The sequence below is a fragment of the Podarcis melisellensis genome (assembly GCF_964234715.1).
Source record: "Podarcis melisellensis genome assembly, chromosome: 14".
Lineage (NCBI taxonomy): Eukaryota > Metazoa > Chordata > Lepidosauria > Squamata > Lacertidae > Podarcis > Podarcis melisellensis.
Window position 1 is genome coordinate 31,311,272 of NC_138546.1, and position 18,960 is coordinate 31,330,231.

General features: G+C 46.6%; 1 protein-coding gene across 5 annotated transcripts in view; it reads right to left on the reverse strand.

The window, feature by feature from the left end:
• Nucleotides 1–7,185: 7,185 nt before the first annotated feature.
• Nucleotides 7,186–18,960, reverse strand: part of LOC309356858 (protein FAM169B-like) — a 52,781-nt gene continuing 41,006 nt past the window's right edge. For 2 of the 5 annotated variants that reach the window (XM_081888714.1, XM_081888711.1), the window contains one exon: nucleotides 16,339–18,599. In XM_081888714.1, coding sequence (XP_081744840.1) covers nucleotides 18,387–18,599 — 213 coding nt within the window. In that variant the 3' untranslated portion in view covers nucleotides 16,339–18,386. Of the gene's footprint in view, nucleotides 7,223–8,222; nucleotides 8,981–16,338; nucleotides 18,600–18,960 lie in introns of those variants that run through there. The other 3 variants (XR_014162902.1, XM_081888713.1, XM_081888712.1) reach the window with 3 other exon arrangements.

Consider the following 18,960-nt stretch of genomic DNA (forward strand, 5'->3'; position numbering starts at 1 on the left):
TTCACCGATCCAAAGCACCCAGAAGCAGGCGCTTGCAATCTTTTATGTAATCTTGCAGCACCATATAGTTTCCACGAGTTTCTTTTTCCTCTAGAACAGAGGTTACCACCTGGTGATTTATTTATTGCGCTTTCTAAAAATTACCTTTAAACTAAAAATGCTAATCTGACTGTATTTTGAAAAGAAAGAAAGATGCAAAGGTTTGCAGGAACAATCTTGGAGGAAGAGAATACTATATTCATTAATACGAAATAATGTCTTCTATTTTGCTGCAGTGAAAGATCAAGGATGGCCTTTTACATCATTAAATCTCTGAAATTTTAATCACATCTTCCCTGTGCAAGACTGTTGGAAGCTAAAGCAACAACAACGAGAAAGAGGAGAAAACACACATCCACAAGCATTAATTGCCTGCAAAAATGTGGCGCTTGGTACCTACAAGCTATCAAAACTTTGAGGTGTAAAACTGATTGCCGTGATGTTCTTCAGAGACGTTTTGCAGAACTGATATTTATTCCTTGCCTCTCCTTTTCTGCTTAGGTTCATTCAAAGGGCAAAATATCTAAGCATTCAAGCTCTTGACCCCACTAGCAAATATTTAATGTACGAATTAAACTGGACAGGACTTTGCCAGAAGCTCTCTTCATGTTTTATTTCTGAAGCTATTTTTACCAACGTTTAATCGCTTAAATGTAAGGGGATAAAGACATCTCTGACAAACTATGTTTATGGAGCTAAATGCCAGGAAGGGGAAAGCCCTTATGTATGTATGTATGTATGTATGTATGTATGTATGTGCTTAAGAATGGGTTCAGGTCACTTTTAAGTCTCTGGCTTTATGTTGAATAGAGACTATTTTAAAGTGGAAAGAGGACAAGTCGAGAGGATGGTGAGGGGCCTAAATGTTAGCACCAAGTAGCAACATACAGTAATAGGCACAGAAGGCAAATTGACCCAAGGGAAGGTAAATGATTGTACGAATGTTAAACAGCTAAGTTCTTGTACAGGGATGGAAAACCTCAGATTTATAGGGCAAATGCAGCTCTCCAAGCATCTCTATTTGGAATTCTCCCAAGGCCACACCCCTCACTAGTCTTGCTTTGCAGCCTCCTTGGGTGTTTTTGCATCGTGTCAGGAGAGAGCCGGCAGTAAATCACACTGTGCAAGGTGGAGTTAACTCTTTATTAGCAAGAACACAATCTGCACAGATTTGGTGGAGTGTCAATTTGTAATGAGCACTGCAGCTCATCCCTGGTCTTGCTCCATGAATCAGCTGCTGAGATGGAAAGTACCTGCCTCCCCACAGCCATTTAAGTCCCCTCCTCTCCAGGGTTTTTCTCCAAGCAATCGGAGACTGTGCCTGCATTAAACCAATCTCACTTCAGCCCTTTTCATGCCTCTTCTGGTAATGGGAGACAAGCGGGGAGAGGAGATAGTGGCAGCAGGAGGGGGAGACACCCATGACTCTTCACCAGCCTGCCTCTGCCCACTCTCCTGTTTCAGCTTCTGTCTCTGATTCTGGACTGCTCTCTGCCACAGACTCTCCCTGCTCACTAAATCCTGTTACATCTTCAGCTTCCGACACCTTCTCCCAGTCTCCCCCCTCTTCTCCCTCTGACCTCTCACTGTTGACCCACCACCACTCCAAGGGCTCTGAACCTTCTTTCCTTTGTAGTTCCCGAAATGGTTCCTCCCACCATTCCTCTGCACCCAACCAATCCATGACACATGGCTGGAATGTGTCCCTAAACTCTGAACAAACTTCTTGCTTGTCTGGGCAGAGGATAGAGAAGGGTGTGCAAGTGTGTAGAAATGAACTTACTGAGCAAGGTACAAAACTGACATCCAGTGCTCTACCACTTTTGCTTCTAGCCTCAACAGCAACTGCCATGTGGCCCCTGGAAGGCTGCTCAAAGGGGAATGTGGCCCTTGGACTTTAAAAGGTTACCCATCCCTGTACTCATAGGAACATTAGAACAGGATGATACACATTGGTGTAGCTTCTGAGTCATTTCCGTTTGGCTAGATACAGAAAACTACCACTGCATGAAAAGCCTCTCCTGCATTCCTTCCCACACCCAACCAATTCTCTTATCAATTAACAAGAAAATAACTTGCATTCAAAAGTGTAAAAATGGAGAGAAAATTTCAATGAAATTCTCATAGGTGGGGAGAAGAATTTTCCGTATACTTACTTTTGATGTGCCTAAGGGTTATTTGTTACTGTCCATTTGTCAGGAATGAGCCAGCTCCAAGGGGAACTTTACAGCCAGCTGCAGAATATGGGCAGGAACAAAGAGGTTTAGATTTGACGCAGGCTGAGCAGAGGCCAGAGCTGCCACCGTCGACTCCCCCGACCTTGGACGGCTGGTTGCCAAGGGAACAACTGAGAGTGGGCTGGAACATAGCCAAAGCTCTCAAGAAGCTCAAACCGGTGTGAACAGACACAGAGACAGTCTTTCGGAACAGGAAGAGGTTGGAGCTGATCCAATAAGTCCAAAGAGTGGAAAAATGGGAGGGCTGCTGGACAGGAAGCAAAACAAGAGATGTAAGGGGCGAAGGGTCAATATCTTCTGTAGGAACTGGAAGGAGTCTTCAGTAGGGTCATCTTGAGTGATAATGTTGGCGGCTTTGTTAGAGCCGTACGGAGGTATCTGTTAGTTTTTGCAATAAATCCTCCTTTTTAATTACCTACACTTACTGTGTTATCAAGCTGGGGACTTGGACTCCTGACACCATTCTTACATTCTAGAAATCATCTCGCTCTGCAGCCTTTCTGGCTGCCCAAGGGAAGATTTCATGAGATGTCCCGTCCTGTCCCCGTCCCCCCGCTAGGCTTTTTCATTTCAGGAAGTATGGACAGTCAGGGAGGCTATATCAAGTGCTGGTGAAATGTTTACTGGAAAGGAAATTATACCGCCATGAAAACTGAATTGTGACTGACTACATTGTTGGCATTGCAACGTGACATAAAGGCTGGCGTTATTAACCCCGCCCTATGGGAATCCTTTGCAGATGATAGCAGTGCCTGGTCAGATCATGCATTTGTAGCAATGACAAGAGGAGTAATGACTGCTGGGAGGAGCACAGAGAGAAGAAATGCCACGGTGTACCTGAAGCAGCAAAACCAAATCCCTTCATCTGCCCCACCTAAAATAAACCCCCCAAAATGCCCACTCTTGCTTTGTCTCTTGAGACAGCTGGGTGCCAACACACAATACTTTTTGTATTTGTCTCTGACGTCAGTACTTACCATCCCCAATGCTTTAAGGAAGAGTTATAGCTAGGTGGTAGAGCCTCTGCTATGCATGCAGAGGGCCTCAGGTTCAATCTCTGGCATCTCCAGGTAAAGCTGGAAATATCCCATCTGAAACCCCAGAAAGCTGCCACCAGTATAGATAATACTGAGCTAGATAGAGCAATGGTCTGATTCAATATAAGGCAGCTTCCTCTGTTCCTAAGGCAAGCAATATTATTAAATCAGTTAAAGAAGGGCCAAAGGCTGGCATTAAGGGGAAAAAATTCAAGGGTTAGTTGGAGTTAATTGAGTTTAATTGTATGATGGCTCTACAAATTAGTCATTTTGAAGACTGGGAGTCCAAGATGGAATCATGCTTTTGAAAGGGGGGGAGTGCATTCATCATCCTGCTCAGATTGAGCAAGAGCAGGTTGCATTTGCAGGCTAGGGGAAAAAGAGGGGAAGGAGGAGGAGAGTCTGGAAAGCATGTGTGCAGCACTGAATAAATGCACTAACTGTTTTAGTGCAGTGACCTCTCTCTGCTTGCAGGAGTGTAATGAGCAAGGAGAGCTCTATCTGGGGAACTTTGCCCAGAGAGTCAAGGCATCAGTACGTTCTTTAACTTGCAGTCCTATGGATGCAGTAACATTTCTCGTGGCCATGCAATGGATGGATGGGTGGTACCCTGAAGGAAAAGAAAACTGCTGAGCTTCTTCCACATCAGCAAAGCAAGCTTGCTAGGCTGGCTCTGAAATGGACAAAGATCAAGCTAAATATCTGTGGAGTGGGGAGGAGGGAAAGAGGGACAACTGCCTTGCAGCAATGTATTTGTACAAGACAAGGGCATTCTGTCTACCTGATAAGGCATTCAGCACATTTTCCCCAAGGGGCAGAGAATATGGAGTTTGCTTCCATTTTAGCTTCACAAGAACTTTGTGAGGCAGGTTAGGTGGAAGAGACTATGACCTGGCCCAAGGCCACGCAGCAAGCTAAAAGGCCAAGCAAGGTGTTTCAACCCAGATAGCTCAGTCCATATCATGTCCCTGGGCCAAGACTTCTCAGAGACAACCATGACTCTGAAGAGGAGATGGATCCCTCCCCAGTCAACCCCATGTGGGTCTGTGGATAATGGAACTTCTCTTGAGCCCCAGACTGCTTCCAGAGTGGCTAGTCTAAAGACTCCTTGGCAGATCAAGAGAGTCCCGAGGGAATCCTATTACTCCAGAACTAACCAATGGCTGCAGAAGGCAGCACCAACCTTTTAACCAGCCAGGAGGTAGCACTTAGTTGGCAGAGTCCCTAGTTAGCATCTACCTAGTCCTGCCATAAAACTCAGCCAGTTGCTCCAGGATCTCACTGAGAAAACTTGGATGTTTGAATTGACTACTATTCCAGCCTCCCACCCTCACGTACGTTTGCGCCCTTGAACACGGAACAGTGGTCCTCAGGAGTACATAGCTATTCCTGTACTAAGAGACTGATAAATATCTGCTATCTACTACAACCAATAAAGGAGCAACCATAAAACCCAAACTTGAGGGGCAACATAATGACCTTGCTGAATTAGAGGATTCCATAGAGTGTCTCCTTAACTGGCAAGAAAAGGGCAAGGCAAATGGAGAATTCTCATGCAATGCACACTTCCAATCTTATTGGTTGCCTCTTCAGGGCTGTACACCACATTGATATTATGTCTGCACGCAGTTGGACACTATTTGGATCAAGATGGAAGAGTGAACCTTTCAAGAATGGTGCTGATTTTAATCACTTATGTCAAAACAGCACTGATTTTAACCACAGATTTCAAAATGCCAGTAGTTTTTCAATTTCTTAAAATTCACAAGCAATGCAGTCGTACCTTGGTTTTCGACTGTGACTCAAATGTTTTGGCTCCTGAACGCCGCAAACCCAGAAATGAGTGTTCCGGTTTGCAATGTTTTCCGAACATTTTCAGGAGTCAAATGGACTTCCGGACAGTGGCGTAGCGTGGGGGGTGCAGGGGGGGCCGGCTGCACCGGGCACAACATCTGGGGGGGCACGCTCGCACTCGCAGCTCTCTGCCCCCTGCTAAAATCCATGGGTTAGGGGGCGCAAATTACTTGCCTTGCCCCGGGTGCTGATAACCCACGCTATGCCACTGCTTCCGGAATGAATTCTGTTTGAGAACCAAGTTACGACTGTACCGGGTATGAGGAAGCTTTAGCACAAGTGGGCAGCTTATAAATATTTTTATAAATATAAATTTAAAAAAATACCACAGAGTGAACACGTTGCTGGAGCAGAGAACTCTGTGCCAGCTGGGCCATCCTCGATGCCCTCTGGAGCCAGTGATGACTAGCACCTACCCTTTCCTTATAATTTGGCTCCCCTCAGGGTTGCCCTTTACACAGCAGGATGCTGAAGAAGCAAAAGGTATGGTGGCATCAGGGCCAAACTGTAAGCAATCAGATCTCCTGACTCTCTCTCTCTCTCTCTCTCTCTCTCTCTCTATATATATATATATATATATATACACACACACATACATACCACAAAATGTTAAAGCAGCCTTGGAAGGCTACTTGTCTTTCTACCAGCAGGACTAAAACAGCCGAAGGGCTGATTTTGATCAGAAAAGCAGCATTGGGGGTGGGGGAGGATTTAAACCCTCCTCTCTCACAACGCTGCTGTCCTGATCCAGTTTATGGCTGCGTTAAAGGAAAACAAACAAAAAAATTGGAGATTGGATCATACATCTCACATGCGCCATATACGCACAGGGGGAATACTGCATTGGTTTTCTTGGTCAGAATGCTAGTGCTTCTGTCCCATTTTTTATTGTTCCTTTCACACTGCAGTCCCTATTTGTCTTAAGGAACTGTGGCTTTTGTCCAATATGTCCTGGCATGTCAGCTAAATATCATTCACACCAATGGGCGTCAAACATCACTGCTCCAACCCTTTCTGCACATGCGTGCTTCTACCCCTCCAGGATCTCCCCCATGAAAACAACAGGGGGAAACTGTATGCCAGTATATGGCCCCTATTTCAATCTACTCCTGATATTGGCTGCAAATAGGGTGTGTTTTTTCTGAGATCAAATAAATGAGAGTTAAACAAGTGCTATCTGCCCCTTAGTTTTCCAGAATAAACTGCCAAGTGAATGCAGCCACTGAGTCAGACTATTGGACCATATATATAGGACCAGCGATGGGGAACCTGTGGATCTCTAGATGTTGTAGGCTACTAACTCCCACCACCCCGACCTCTGGCCATGCTAGCTTGAACTGATGGCATCCTACAACATCTGGAGGACCACAGATTCCCCATCCCTGGTCTACACTGGCTGGCAGTGGCTCTTGGGGATTCCAGACAAGAGTCCTTCCCAGCCCTACCTGGGTGATGCATGTAAAGTTTGTGTTCGGCTTCGCAGACCTACCTGGAGAGGCTGGGGGACATACCTGGGATCTTCTGCATACCAGTGTGGTGTAGTGGTTAAGAGCGGTAGTCTCGTAATCTGGTGAACCGGGTTCGCGTCTCCGCTCCTCCACATGCAGCTGCTGGGTGACCTTGGGCCAGTCACACTTCTTTGAAGTCTCTCAGCCCCACTCACCTCACAGAGTGTTTGTTGTGGGGGAGGAAGGGAAAGGAGAATGTTAGCCACTTTGAGACTCCTTAAAGGGAGTGAAAGGCGGGATATCAAATCCAAACTCTTCTTCTTCTACATAGCCTGTGTTGTAACACTGAGCTGTGGCCCCTTCTCCAATCTGCCAGTCAAGTCGCATCTAGAGTGTCCCAAAACAGTCGGCATGAATGTAAGACTTCCACTGACTGCAGCATGCAATGAGATTTCCACATGGACAGTGCGGCGCAAACCTCACAGGCTCAGAAGGTGCACCCAAGTCTCATGCATGAGAATAATGATGCTGTTATTAAGGTAGGCATTTATTTCCTCAGCCTTAAAACTCAGCGGCCATTTATAGCATTATTTGTCCCATCTGCACACTTGGGAGAAGAAGAAGAAGAAAACCAACTCGTTAGTTAATGGTATGATTTATTTATTATTTATTCAATGATATATGTAGAGCCTATAGCTTTAACAGCTCTAATGACAACTCTTCCAAAAACAGAAACAACATGAAAAGGATGCACATGAATAATTAAAATCTCGCCTCGTTCCCTGAAAAGAGAGCTAAAAGTCATGGGCTCCTCTCTCTTTTGCTTTCGTTCCCCTACCAAGAAGAAAGGATAAACTGCCACCAGCTAAATGCTAGCCTAGTGAGAACAGGCATATAAATCACCACCATCATCACCAGAGATGCAGCAACTTTTGCATAAATTTCAGAGAGCATTGCAGCAGAAAGGCGGGGAGGGGGAATGAACCACTCATAGTTTTGCAAAAGGGAGGCAAACTCAGAAGCAACCATGAATGGATTAGGATCCCAGGCTATTGGATTTCTCAGATCACATGCAACCAGCAGAAGCTGATGCAACTGGGACTGGTAGGGTGGGAGACCAACAGTAGGCGGAGCCAGAGCCACGCACCGTATTTTTCGCTCTATAAGACGCACTTTTTCCCTCCTAAAAAGTAAGGGGAAATGTGTGTGCGTCTTATGGAGCGAATGCAGGGGGGAGGCAGGCAGGAAAAGCCCCCAAGAGCCGCACACAAGCTCCGCACGGCTTTTGCGGGCTTTTCCCCAGCAGGGAGAAGGGACTGACGCAGCCAGTCAGTCCCTTCTCCCTCGTCATAGAAAAGCCCACAGGAGCCGTGCGCTCCTTAAAGGGTGCATGGCTCCTGTGGGCTTTTGCGGGAGGTGGGGGTATTGCCGTAGCCGCACGCAGCCCCTCCGGCCGGAAGAGGCTGCGTGCAGCTATGGCTTCTTTAGCCGCACACAACCTCTCCAGCCTGGAGAGGCTGCGCATGGCTATGGGAGAAGCCAAGACAGCGAGCGGGATGGATCCCGCTCGCTGTCTTGGCTTCTTTGCTCTTTAGGGCTGGGGGGGGGGACCCGGGCTTCCCCCGGCAGCCCCAGAAGCTCTGGGATAAGCGGACAGATTTTTTTTCTTGATTTCCCCTTCTAAAAACTAGGTGGCGCCTTATGGAGCGAAAAATACAGTAATTCTAGTTGCGTCTCCATTCTCCTCCCTACTGAGTTGCACAAGGGGCAACACTGAGAATAAGGAGGAAGAAGCAGACAGGCAGCGCTGCCACTCTGGCTGCAAGAGGGTAGCTGGCAGAGGTTGGTGGGGCACTGTCCCATTTGCCCCAAAATACCAACTTCCACTGCAAATTCAAATGTCCAGGTGACACAAAGCCATCAAGGAACTGTGTGCACTTTGAAGGACTGGATTTAGAGAACAATTCAAAGCTATCTTTGACAATTTGGAAAAGAAGTAAAAACAAGGAATACTGTAATCAGTGTAACTGAAATCCAATAATACGTATTCCACATGTTGTTTTTATTTTTATCTTACGTTCATGGTGTTAACAGTTGAAAACCAATAAAATACATATTTAGTGGGGGGAATGAGGAATACCTGATTTAAGTTTTAGCTTGCTTGCTTGAGGGTAAAGTGGGAGTTGCACTGATCCAAATCTTCGCTGGATTCCTGGAGTATCCAAAGTCCTCAATAAGAATATGTCTCCCATCCTTTACTTTTTAAATTTGGATTTCTTTCCTCCAGGTTTCCTTCTATTTTGACTGCTGTGTTGTATTTTGAAGGTGTTAATCCAACAGCCCGGGGCTACAAATGACAAATCTCCTTTAAAAATTAAAAGAAATCTTGAGTCATGCATGCGTTCATCGTGCCTTGCTTCACAATGCTCAAGAGGAGAGAGGGAGAGAGAGAGAAGTAAATTCCAAAAGCAGACAGTGAAAGATGTTGTTCTTAAGGTGTTTTAGCAAATCCTGCCCATTTTTCTACAGGTTAGTGTTATTGATCACTGACACCGAAGGGTCTGACACATAATCAATAGGCCTTGTGACCCACACCATTTGTGCCATGGTCTGTAGGAGCTCTAGAAACAAGGATGGGGGGAAGGGGGGGGAATAGAGCTCCTCTTATAGCTTTCCATTTCCTCCAGGAAACTACTTCTACTCAAAAAATAGTTTTAAAGGCAGGTTTATGATGACATTAGCCAGAGGCAGGGGACCCTTTTCAGCCCAAGACCATGTGCCGGAAGTGGGCAGGGCCAGAAGCCAAAGTAGGTGGAGCAAAGAATGTAAATTTGCACAGTAAGCATGTTTCTACACACTGACATGCCCTTCTCTGTCCTCCATCCGGGGAAGTATCAGAGTTCAACTATATATACATTTTGGCCAGGCAAAAGCACTCAAGGAGGGTGCAAAGCAAGTCCAGAGAGGGGTATGGGTTAGGCAGGGTCCCAAGGGCCAGATTCAGGTCCCAGGTCTGAGGTTCCCCCATCCCTGTCCTACATCTGCTGAAGTGATCTTGAATCCACAAAAAGCTTATGCCAGCATAAATTCGTTAGGCCTTAAGATGCCACACGAAACTCTTGGATTGTGTTTGCTGCAAGGCTACATTCACACCATGCATTTCAAGAACTATGATACCATTTTAAACAGTCAGGGCTTCCCCCAAAGGATTCTGGGAGCTGTAGTTGGTTAAGGGTGCTGGGAGCTGTTTGGAGACCCCTCATGGAGCGACAGTTTCCAGAGTGGTTTAACAATCAATCCAACTTCACAGGGACCTCTGGGAAGTGTAGTTATGTGAGGGGGGAAATGGGTCAGGCACCTTAACAAACCACAGCTCCCGGAATTTGTGAGGGGAAAATGGATCTCCTAACAACTCTCTGTCCGCTTAACAAACTACAGCTCCAGGTTTGCATGGGCCCTGTGGAAGATGACCCCTGTCCCCCCAAAAAAGGAGTTTACCAGGAGATGGGGGAGCAGATGGGAATGGCTGGCAGTATTGAGTGTTGTGAAAAGAAGCGTTGTGGGAAGCAGCTCTGGCCAGCCAACATCTCCATCACCCCAGGGTACCTCTCAGAGGCATTTTGGAAAAATTAAGATGGGGATTATTGTTGCAGTTGCTTTTCCCAAGCTGTTTCTTCACAGTACCTGCCTGGGAACTGCCATTCTTATTCTTATTTAGGGGCACAAGCAACTGGAGTCGGCCACAATGTACCCATGGCCATCACATCAGGGAGCAAAAGATCTTGGGCGACTGAAAACTGGCGAGATCTCTGTGACCTCACTTCCGGAAACATTCTGCAATGCAGCTGTGGTAGTTCCCAGCACCCAAACAGCACCCATCTCCAGCACCTTGAATACAGAACTCTGTATCTTCTGGGTTGTGATGCTCCTGTCTGAACACCAGACGCATTGTGGCAGTTGTGAAAAAGCAGCTTTGGGTGGAGACCACAATTTCTATTCATTACACCAAAGAAATTTTGAGCATGCAGCGTGTGAGTGAAAAAACACTCTGGGAAGCGAAGGGGAAAAGTTCATGGCCTCTGTTTAAGGTGAATTTTTGAGGGGGGCCGAATGGTGGATTGGATGTCCAAGGGAAGAGCAACACTGCCACCTTGTGTTCAAACTAAGAATGGCTTCCTTCTTGTCCAACACGTTTAGGGGCATCCGAGATCAATGTTTCAGGACAAGGAATCTTTTTGAGATAATGAATGTGTGATCTTGGCTGATCCAAGGTCACATTAAATTAATGCAGTCTTCAAAGCTTTTTGCGGTGATACAATTAATGATTTGCCGCCATACCATTCAAAGAACTAATGACCAAAAAACCTTAAGGGCTTTGACCTACTTAGTTATGGTTTTCAAAAATAACCTCAAAGCAAAACTATCCTTTTTCCTCCCTGACCCAACCCCCTTGCTTTTTTGCCACCCCGGCTCAGGGTTCTTAGATAGGTTTGTCCACCTCTGGCTTCTTCTGTTTTAATCAATATTGGGATGTACATATTGAGTGTATTGCTCATTTGCTGATTAGCAGGCCCTGGTAAGACAGGGCAAGCCCAACCTGTACTTCAGTATAGAGAAAATAACATCATTAATTAGGAAGAGTCCCACTCCATTGAACTACAGACATACTTGCATTCATTTTATTTATTTTTTTCAGATTCACAAAAGGTTATGGGAGTGTAAAACTTACTAATCCACTACCCCAATTCCCCCATATCCGAGGCGTTTATCCTTCCCTTCGCCTACAAGGTATTTAAAGGTCGCCTGGATCTTTGCTAACAATCAGGAAGGCTTAAAAGACTAATAAAGTCCAAGACTTGCTTCTGTCTACCATTATCTAATTCTTTCAGCGCAAGTGACCCATCCATTGATCCTAAATTACATTCCTTAATTGGGGAGAGTGGGGCCGGGGGGAGGGAGAGGAGGAGAAAGTTGATGCTACACATTGGTTACAACAGCTTTTCAAAGCCCGCTGACTACAGACAATCACTCCTGTTTTTTAAAAAGTTGAGATCAGATATTTGGTGGCTCTAGCTTGGAGGCCTGCTGTCTGCCTACGATCAAGGCCACACAGACTTGGGAAAACTGAGCAGTTGAGGAACCACCCAAATATAAACAGGTGTGCTGCGAGAAAAATGCACTACAAGACAAATCACAAAGAGCTGCGGCAACTATGTGCCTTGATGCAACAATGCTTTGAGGGCGGGAGGGTGAACGCTGCAAATTGTAAGGATGTGCCTTGGAAAGAGGGAAGTGGGAAGAGCAAAGGGATCATGCTCATGGCGCATGAGATGCTTTGGATGCTACATCACATAAAAGAAATCCAAAACATGAGTTGATTGTGCTCTGCTGGCTCCCCAGAGATCTGGGAAGGGGGGTTCAGATATGGCACACTCATGCACTCACTTATCTTGGGAGAGACAAAATATGTGCAACTGTGAAGCTTCCTACAGTGCATCTTGGATGTTGCATGTATGCCGGAACGGTGCCTCTACCGAGGCAGGAAATTTGAAACGTGAGTCCTTTGCACTGTGCCGGCTCCCAGAATCTTGGGGTGGTAGTGGTGCAGAAATAGAGTAAGCACCTTCAGAAGAGGTTGAAAATGCAACTGTGAATTTTCTCATGGTGCCATCTTGGATGTTCTGTGCACGCGTGAACAGTGGTGCTACTGAGGTGGCAGGCCCATTGCTATCACCCCTTCCCTCCACGGCCAGTGCCTAACTTCACCTCTCTTCAGAGGCAGGCCTGCCATTGCACGTTTGCAACTCTGTACCAGAGCAAAACCTCAGCTCCACTGGTAGAGCGCGTGCCTCACCAGCTTGAGTTCCCAGGCTCAATCCCTGGCATTTCAGGTAGGACTTGGCCAAACTCTGGAGAGTGGCAGTTCATCACTGCAGACAATACCAAGCTAGATGGAACAGTAGTCTGACTCAGTGTAAGGCTGAGCATCTAAATCATCTCTATGACCCCAGAGGGAAAATAATAACAGTGCAATTTTATACTGGCCATGTATCAGGCAGAACACATTGCTTCTTTGCTTTTGCTTTTTTGTTTTGCTGAGAGCTTGCAAACTTCACAGCCTAACCTTCTCGCCCTTCCACATAAGGCCTCTTGGCCAATCTTCAAAATGTTGCATTTGACTGTCCAGGAAAATCTTGCCTTCCTGAGCAGGTGCTGCTAATGCCTTTGATGTTTGAACCATGAAGGGCAGGCCACGCTAAATACCATCTTAAAGACCCTTCTGATGTCTACAGGGAGAGGGATTCCTTCCTGACCTTTTCTCTTGGAGCCGCCTGGGCGTATTTTGTTCTGCATTTCCCGATAGCCCCTCCTCACCATTTCGTGGGCACCCAGGAGGTCGCGGTAACAGAGGTATCTTGTGCCAAAGGGCTCTGGAGCCCTCTGAGCAAAGCATTCAAATAAAGATATTTGTGCTCGTGACATAGGTCAGGCCAGGACAATACGCAGCTCTCAGTTCCACTGATTTCCCCCCGCCGCCAGTGACCTCAGCAAAGCTAGAAGAAAAGAGGCATTTCAAGCAGCCTTGCAGCAGATGGGCTAGGAAGGCAGTAAGAGAAAATAAAGAGCTTGGATAGAAGGAGGAGGCTGAAGCAGCCCCAGAATTTGGAGACACTTTGAGATTCCAGAGAATCCTCTCTCTCCTCATATTGTGAAAATCTGGGCGGGGGGTGGACAGTTGCTTCAGATTCAATCTCGGTTAAGCAATTCAACCGAAAAGTTTCAAAAGCAAAAGGATACAGCATGAAGAATTTCTAAACGGTAAATTAGCCAGTCTAAATAATCCTGTTAGGCGGCTTTATATTTCGGGGGATATGCAGTTCCCCCATCTCTTTGGAGAGGTAGCTTAAAGCTTGGGAGGGGATTATTGTCTCCATACAGGGAGGTTTATGGGCATGTCATGCATCTGTATTTTCCAAAGGCAGCGTGGAACTAATGCTGTTAACAGCAGGTCAGTCTGCCCAAACAGAGGGCAGGAATACCGGCCAGCTTCTGGTTTCTCGCAGGTCAGAAACCTTTAACACTGGCTGCTCCGACAAGATGGAGCCATTGATCTACCAAATGCACAGGTGTATGTTTTACTGCAGTCGAGCATGGGGTAATTATATAAATATATATAACACAGAGCTACACATATCAAGGAAACATTTTCCCCACAGCTATTTTGCTATGCTGCTATCTTAATGTCACAATCAAGGAAAGAACATTTTGTGCCATGATTACTGACGATAAAAACTCATTTCACGGGGGGTAAGGCTATACCCTGGGACGTGGGTTAAAGCCTCAGTGCCTAGGACTTGCCGATCGAAAGGTCGGCGGTTCGAATCCCTGCGGCGGGGTGCGCTCCCGCTGCTCGGTCCCAGCGCCTGCCAACCTAGCAGTTCGAAAGCACCTCCGGGTGCAAGTAGATAAATAGGGACCGCTTACCAGCGGGAAGGTAAACGGCGTTTCTGTGTGCGGCTCTGGCTCGCCAGATGCAGCTTTGTCACGCTGGCCACGTGACCCGGAAGTGTCTCCGGACAGCGCTGGCCCCTGGCCTCTTAAGTGGGATGGGCGCACAACCCCAGAGTCTGTCAAGACTGGCCCGTACGGGCAGGGGTACCTTTACCTTTACCTTTAAGGCTATCATTGGTTACCAACCACAAAGGCCGCATTCTATTACCACTGTCAGCCGCAGTACGCCTCTGAATACGAATTTCTGTGAGTTGCCAGTGGGGAAGTGTGCTGTTGCACTCATGCCCTGCTTGAAGGCTTCATACAAACATCTGGTTGGCCACTGCAGATGAGATGGGGCTGTGGGATCTTCTCAATCCATGTTTACATATTCAGTAACCACACAGCTTGGAGAGCTGGCATTTAAGCAAAGCTAGTGTCAGCAGGCAAGAAGTTGTTTGGCTTAAATGCCCTGGCACAGCCCACTGCTGATGGACCCTCCTGTGAAATACTGCCTTTTCTTGTGGGATAATTCTTCAGGCATCAGTTTTCTCCGCACTTAATCAAGAGGAACTCCTGATTTCTTTTTAGCGAAGCCAGGAATCCCAGCTCATGCCAAGAACCTGCCCCCATCTCTTAATTGCCTAAGGGGGTCAGAAACATGGCACTCACAGGCATCAGTGTGCTTGCCAGTACTTCCTATGGCATCTATGGAAGGTCTTGGTCAATATCCCTACAAATGGCCACTATGCACAAGAGACTGTTTGCTCAGACTGCTCAGTTCCTGTTTGCATGGGCTCAACCTCTCCAGTGTTGGGTGCTCCTGCTTGAACGTTTCACTGGATGCCAGGATTGGATGCCCACCTTTCCAGGGCTTCTGAACAGAGGAGTGGTGCAAAGGGCTTGTCTGTGTGAGCAAGGGAGGCGGCGGTGGCTTATGTAGGCACCAAAGCAACAATATCATACGTGTGAACCATATATCTAAGGGGAGGGCATTCCAAAGCCTGAGTGCAACTGCAGAGAACGCCCTATCTAGCATTCTTGCATAACATACAATTCCTGCTGGAATGATGAGAAGGGCTTCCCCGACCACTCCTAACACTCAGATGGGTCAAGAGGTGCTCCTTGAAGTAAATGGGCCCCATTTAAATAAAAGTTAGTTCCTTAATTGGGCTCAGCAGAGTACAAGAGACCAGTGCAGGTCCTGTAGAATTGGGAGTGATCCTGGTAACGTGACATTCCAGATCCAGATCACCACATTCCGCACAAGCTGTAGATGTCTTCAAGGGCAGCCCCACATACAGCACATTGCAACAATCCAAATGGGGGGGTTACTAGATTATGAGTCAATGTGGCTATTTTGGTCCAAGAACAACCATAAGTGGTGAGCTAGGTGGAAGTAGAAACAAGCATTCCATACTACTGAAGCAGGAGATTCTAGCAACGTACCTGGATCCAACAGTACCCCCAGCTATGAATGTGCTCATTTAGTGGGAGTGGCCCACACCCAGGGTTAGCCTATCCAATTCCCAGACATGAGCCCCTTTCAGCCACAGTGTCTCCCTCTTCCCTAGATTCAGTCTATTGGCGCATATCCAGCAATTTCTTCTTTCTTCCCATTGTTGAAAATGATCCTCACACAAAAACATACCTGGAATACACCTTATGTTTCCATGTTAGGAATATCCCAGTAATGTGAGATCAGAAACATCAGGAAAGGCAATTTGTCCTTGTTTAGCAAGAGATTCCCATTCTGAGAGTTTTTAGGAAAGTGTCGGTGTGGAGGGGGGAGGCATCTCATGTTATCCCCCACCCTGCCAAAAAATCCAAATTGACCTGTGCTGTTGTTTGCACTATATTAGATTGGTGCTCCCCACCACAGCTCCTGGACCCTAAAATGACAGCTCAAACAAGAGCTGAAGATGCCCTCAGTTGAGGGGAGCACTATTTCCAAACCAGGAAATGCAGAACTCTGTGACATCTCCATTGCTAATATATATATATATATATATGTCCCCACTTGCAGCTCCTGGCCCAGAAAGCAGGTTCCAAAGCAGCGGTGGGGGAAGCTATGGCTTGGTTGCCAAATATCTCCTGCCCCCGCGCATCTCTACCTGATCTTTGGGACTAATACTCCTCAGTGGTCCTATATCATGTCCTCCTCAAGTGCTTTCACATGGCTGGAATGTGTTCTTGAACTGTGATAATGCCTCTTTCTTGTCGTGGTGGTGGGGAGAGAATGCATGTGTTTATATAAATCTGTTTTTTGCACGGCTAGAATGCCGTCAACTATATGAAGAGAGAGTAACATCTATTAATACTCCACAAGCAGACTTGATATAAATAATCAAAGGGGTATTTCGAAGCTGGCTGCCTGCTGTTGAGAGACCTCAGAAATCGGTGTCAATAGCTCTCATGGCAACCTCCTTGATTTCCGTATAATATCATTTGTGCACATGTTGTATGCAGAACGTATCTGTGATTTCACCTTAAGTTCCCAAAGTACAAACACTTTGGCAGCTGGAGCCTTAAACTGAATCTGATTAGCAAATATCAGAGACAAGCTTTCTTTGCCTTCTTACTTGCATCCCTGCTAAAAAGTTAAGAAAATTACAACAGTGCATGCTTGAACCTTTGGCTCAGAGCTCTCCAGGGCAGTGCTGTACTCATGATTAAGCTGTGTAGTGGCACCATCTTGTGGTGACAGCAAGACATAACATTAGCACATAACACAGTTTTATCTTTTCTTTTAGCTTGCCTCAGATAAATTATGAGTCGTGCTCTGTATTATTGTTTCTTATTGTGTTTCTGTATATATGGGTGTTTCACACAGACAACTGGGATGTACAGTGGCTTCCTGCTGTGTATGCAACAATTACAGTTGTAAGCAGCAAGATGGATAGCTAGCTAGCTAGATAGATAGACAGATGACAGACAGATATAATGCACAATCATACAGTGTGTTTGGCAATGAGGCACTTACATGAGGCTGGCAACAAACCACATAAAGGCTCCAGGGCAGAGGTTGTGGCAATGGAAAAAAAGACAGCAGCAGCTGACATCAAACTCAAAGCACAACTGCGTATTTTGGGTGTATGGGATTCAAAAGCATGTCAAAGTGCAAGTAGATAAATAGGTACCGCTCCAGCAGGAAGGTAAACAGCGTTTCTGTGTGCTGCTCTGGTTCGCCAGAAGTGGCTCAGTCATGCTGGCCACATGACCTGGAAGCTGTCTGCGGACAAACGCCGGATCCCTCAGTCTATAGAGCGAGATGAGCGCGCAACCTCAGAGTCGTCCGGAACTGGACCCAACGGTCAGGGGTACCTTTATCTTTTTAGTACCTCTGGTGGGGGATATGTCATGTTGCTTTTGGGGTAGTTCGGCTCCTAGAAACTGTCAGCATGCAACAGTGGTCACATCCTGGGAAACAGCTTCAATTAGCCAGCTAAAACAAGTGGAAGTAGCTGGTGGGTCTCAAATCCTCGGTGAGTTAGGGACTTCCCCTGTATGTGAAGACAGGCTCCAGCGGATTGAGCGGATGAGACCAATAGTGGGTCCACGCATGTGCTGTAGAAGAAACTGAGGGGCCTCATCAACCTGGGAAGACAGTCCATCTAGAAAACTCTAATCCAAAACCTCCACTGCCTTGTGGCTATACTCATTCATGAGAAAGGCTTCAGGAGTAAACCTTGAGGGAAAATCTGTACCCACTGCTTTGTGAGACATCTTCAGCTAAGGAGTAAACCCTACACAAATCGGGAGTCCCTAGGACGGTTGGATGGTGTCATGTATGCCTCCTTCTGGCAACTCCTGCAGCCCAGCTGGTGCCAGATGTATTGCTCTGCTTTCCTTTAGATCACATCAGTGAGAACAAGAGAGACGTCTTGTCGTCTGGGCAGCCCAGGACCTCCATGCACGCCGCTTAGGCTTGTGCCCTGGAGAGGTCACTTTGGTGCAGCTAGCACAGCAAAAACGTGGGAGGCAGCAGTTACGAGTTGCTGGTCTCTGCAGCCACAACACTGGGGGTGGATGCTGAAGATGTGCAGGTAGAGTCATCGGCGCCAAGGGACTTCCCCTCTGGTACAACAACCCTGCACAGTACGCTACTTTTACAATCCTCACACTGCAGATGCATAACTTAGAGAAGGGTAGGGCCGCCTAAACAAGTCCATGGCTATGGGAAGATATGAACCAGGGGCCTTCTGACTCACTGTTTAGTCTTCTACTCTGCCTCATTCATTCACACCTTCTCCTTGTATTGCTTACACTATGTGCATACTTTAGGATGTTGCTCTGAACTGCTTAGAGATTCTGTCTTCAGAAGGTTCTCCTTGGCTTGCTCTTTTCTTTGAGCCTTTCCGCTGCTGTTTATGAGCTTGGTGTTCTTCAGCATATTCTTCACTGTAAGGCTCGGGGTTGAATACCTCTTCTGGGTCATCTTTAAATTCCTCTGCCTCATATGACAAAGCCTTGTTAGGACTGTGAGAAACTTTCTAAAATAAGACAGACATAAATCCCTACATTACAGATGAAATGTACTCCTCCATATGAAAAATTTCCTTCCATCTGTGGTCAGTTTACACACACTTTGAACAACAGCTAACTGATATATAACAGAGGCCAAGCTTTTGCCGCTATGTGTCTGAACTCTGAAGCCTGAATATATATATTCAAATGGATATCAACCATCTCAAGCATTAGGATCAGCAGCAGAGACCTTATTGCTAGTGCCACCCTCTGGCTGCTGTATGGCTGGCACTGACCCATCGCAGGGCCTTCTCAGTGGTGGCTTCCAGCCTGTAGAATGCCCCCAAGCCCTCCTGGATGAGGTGCATCTGTCTGCCTCATCACTGA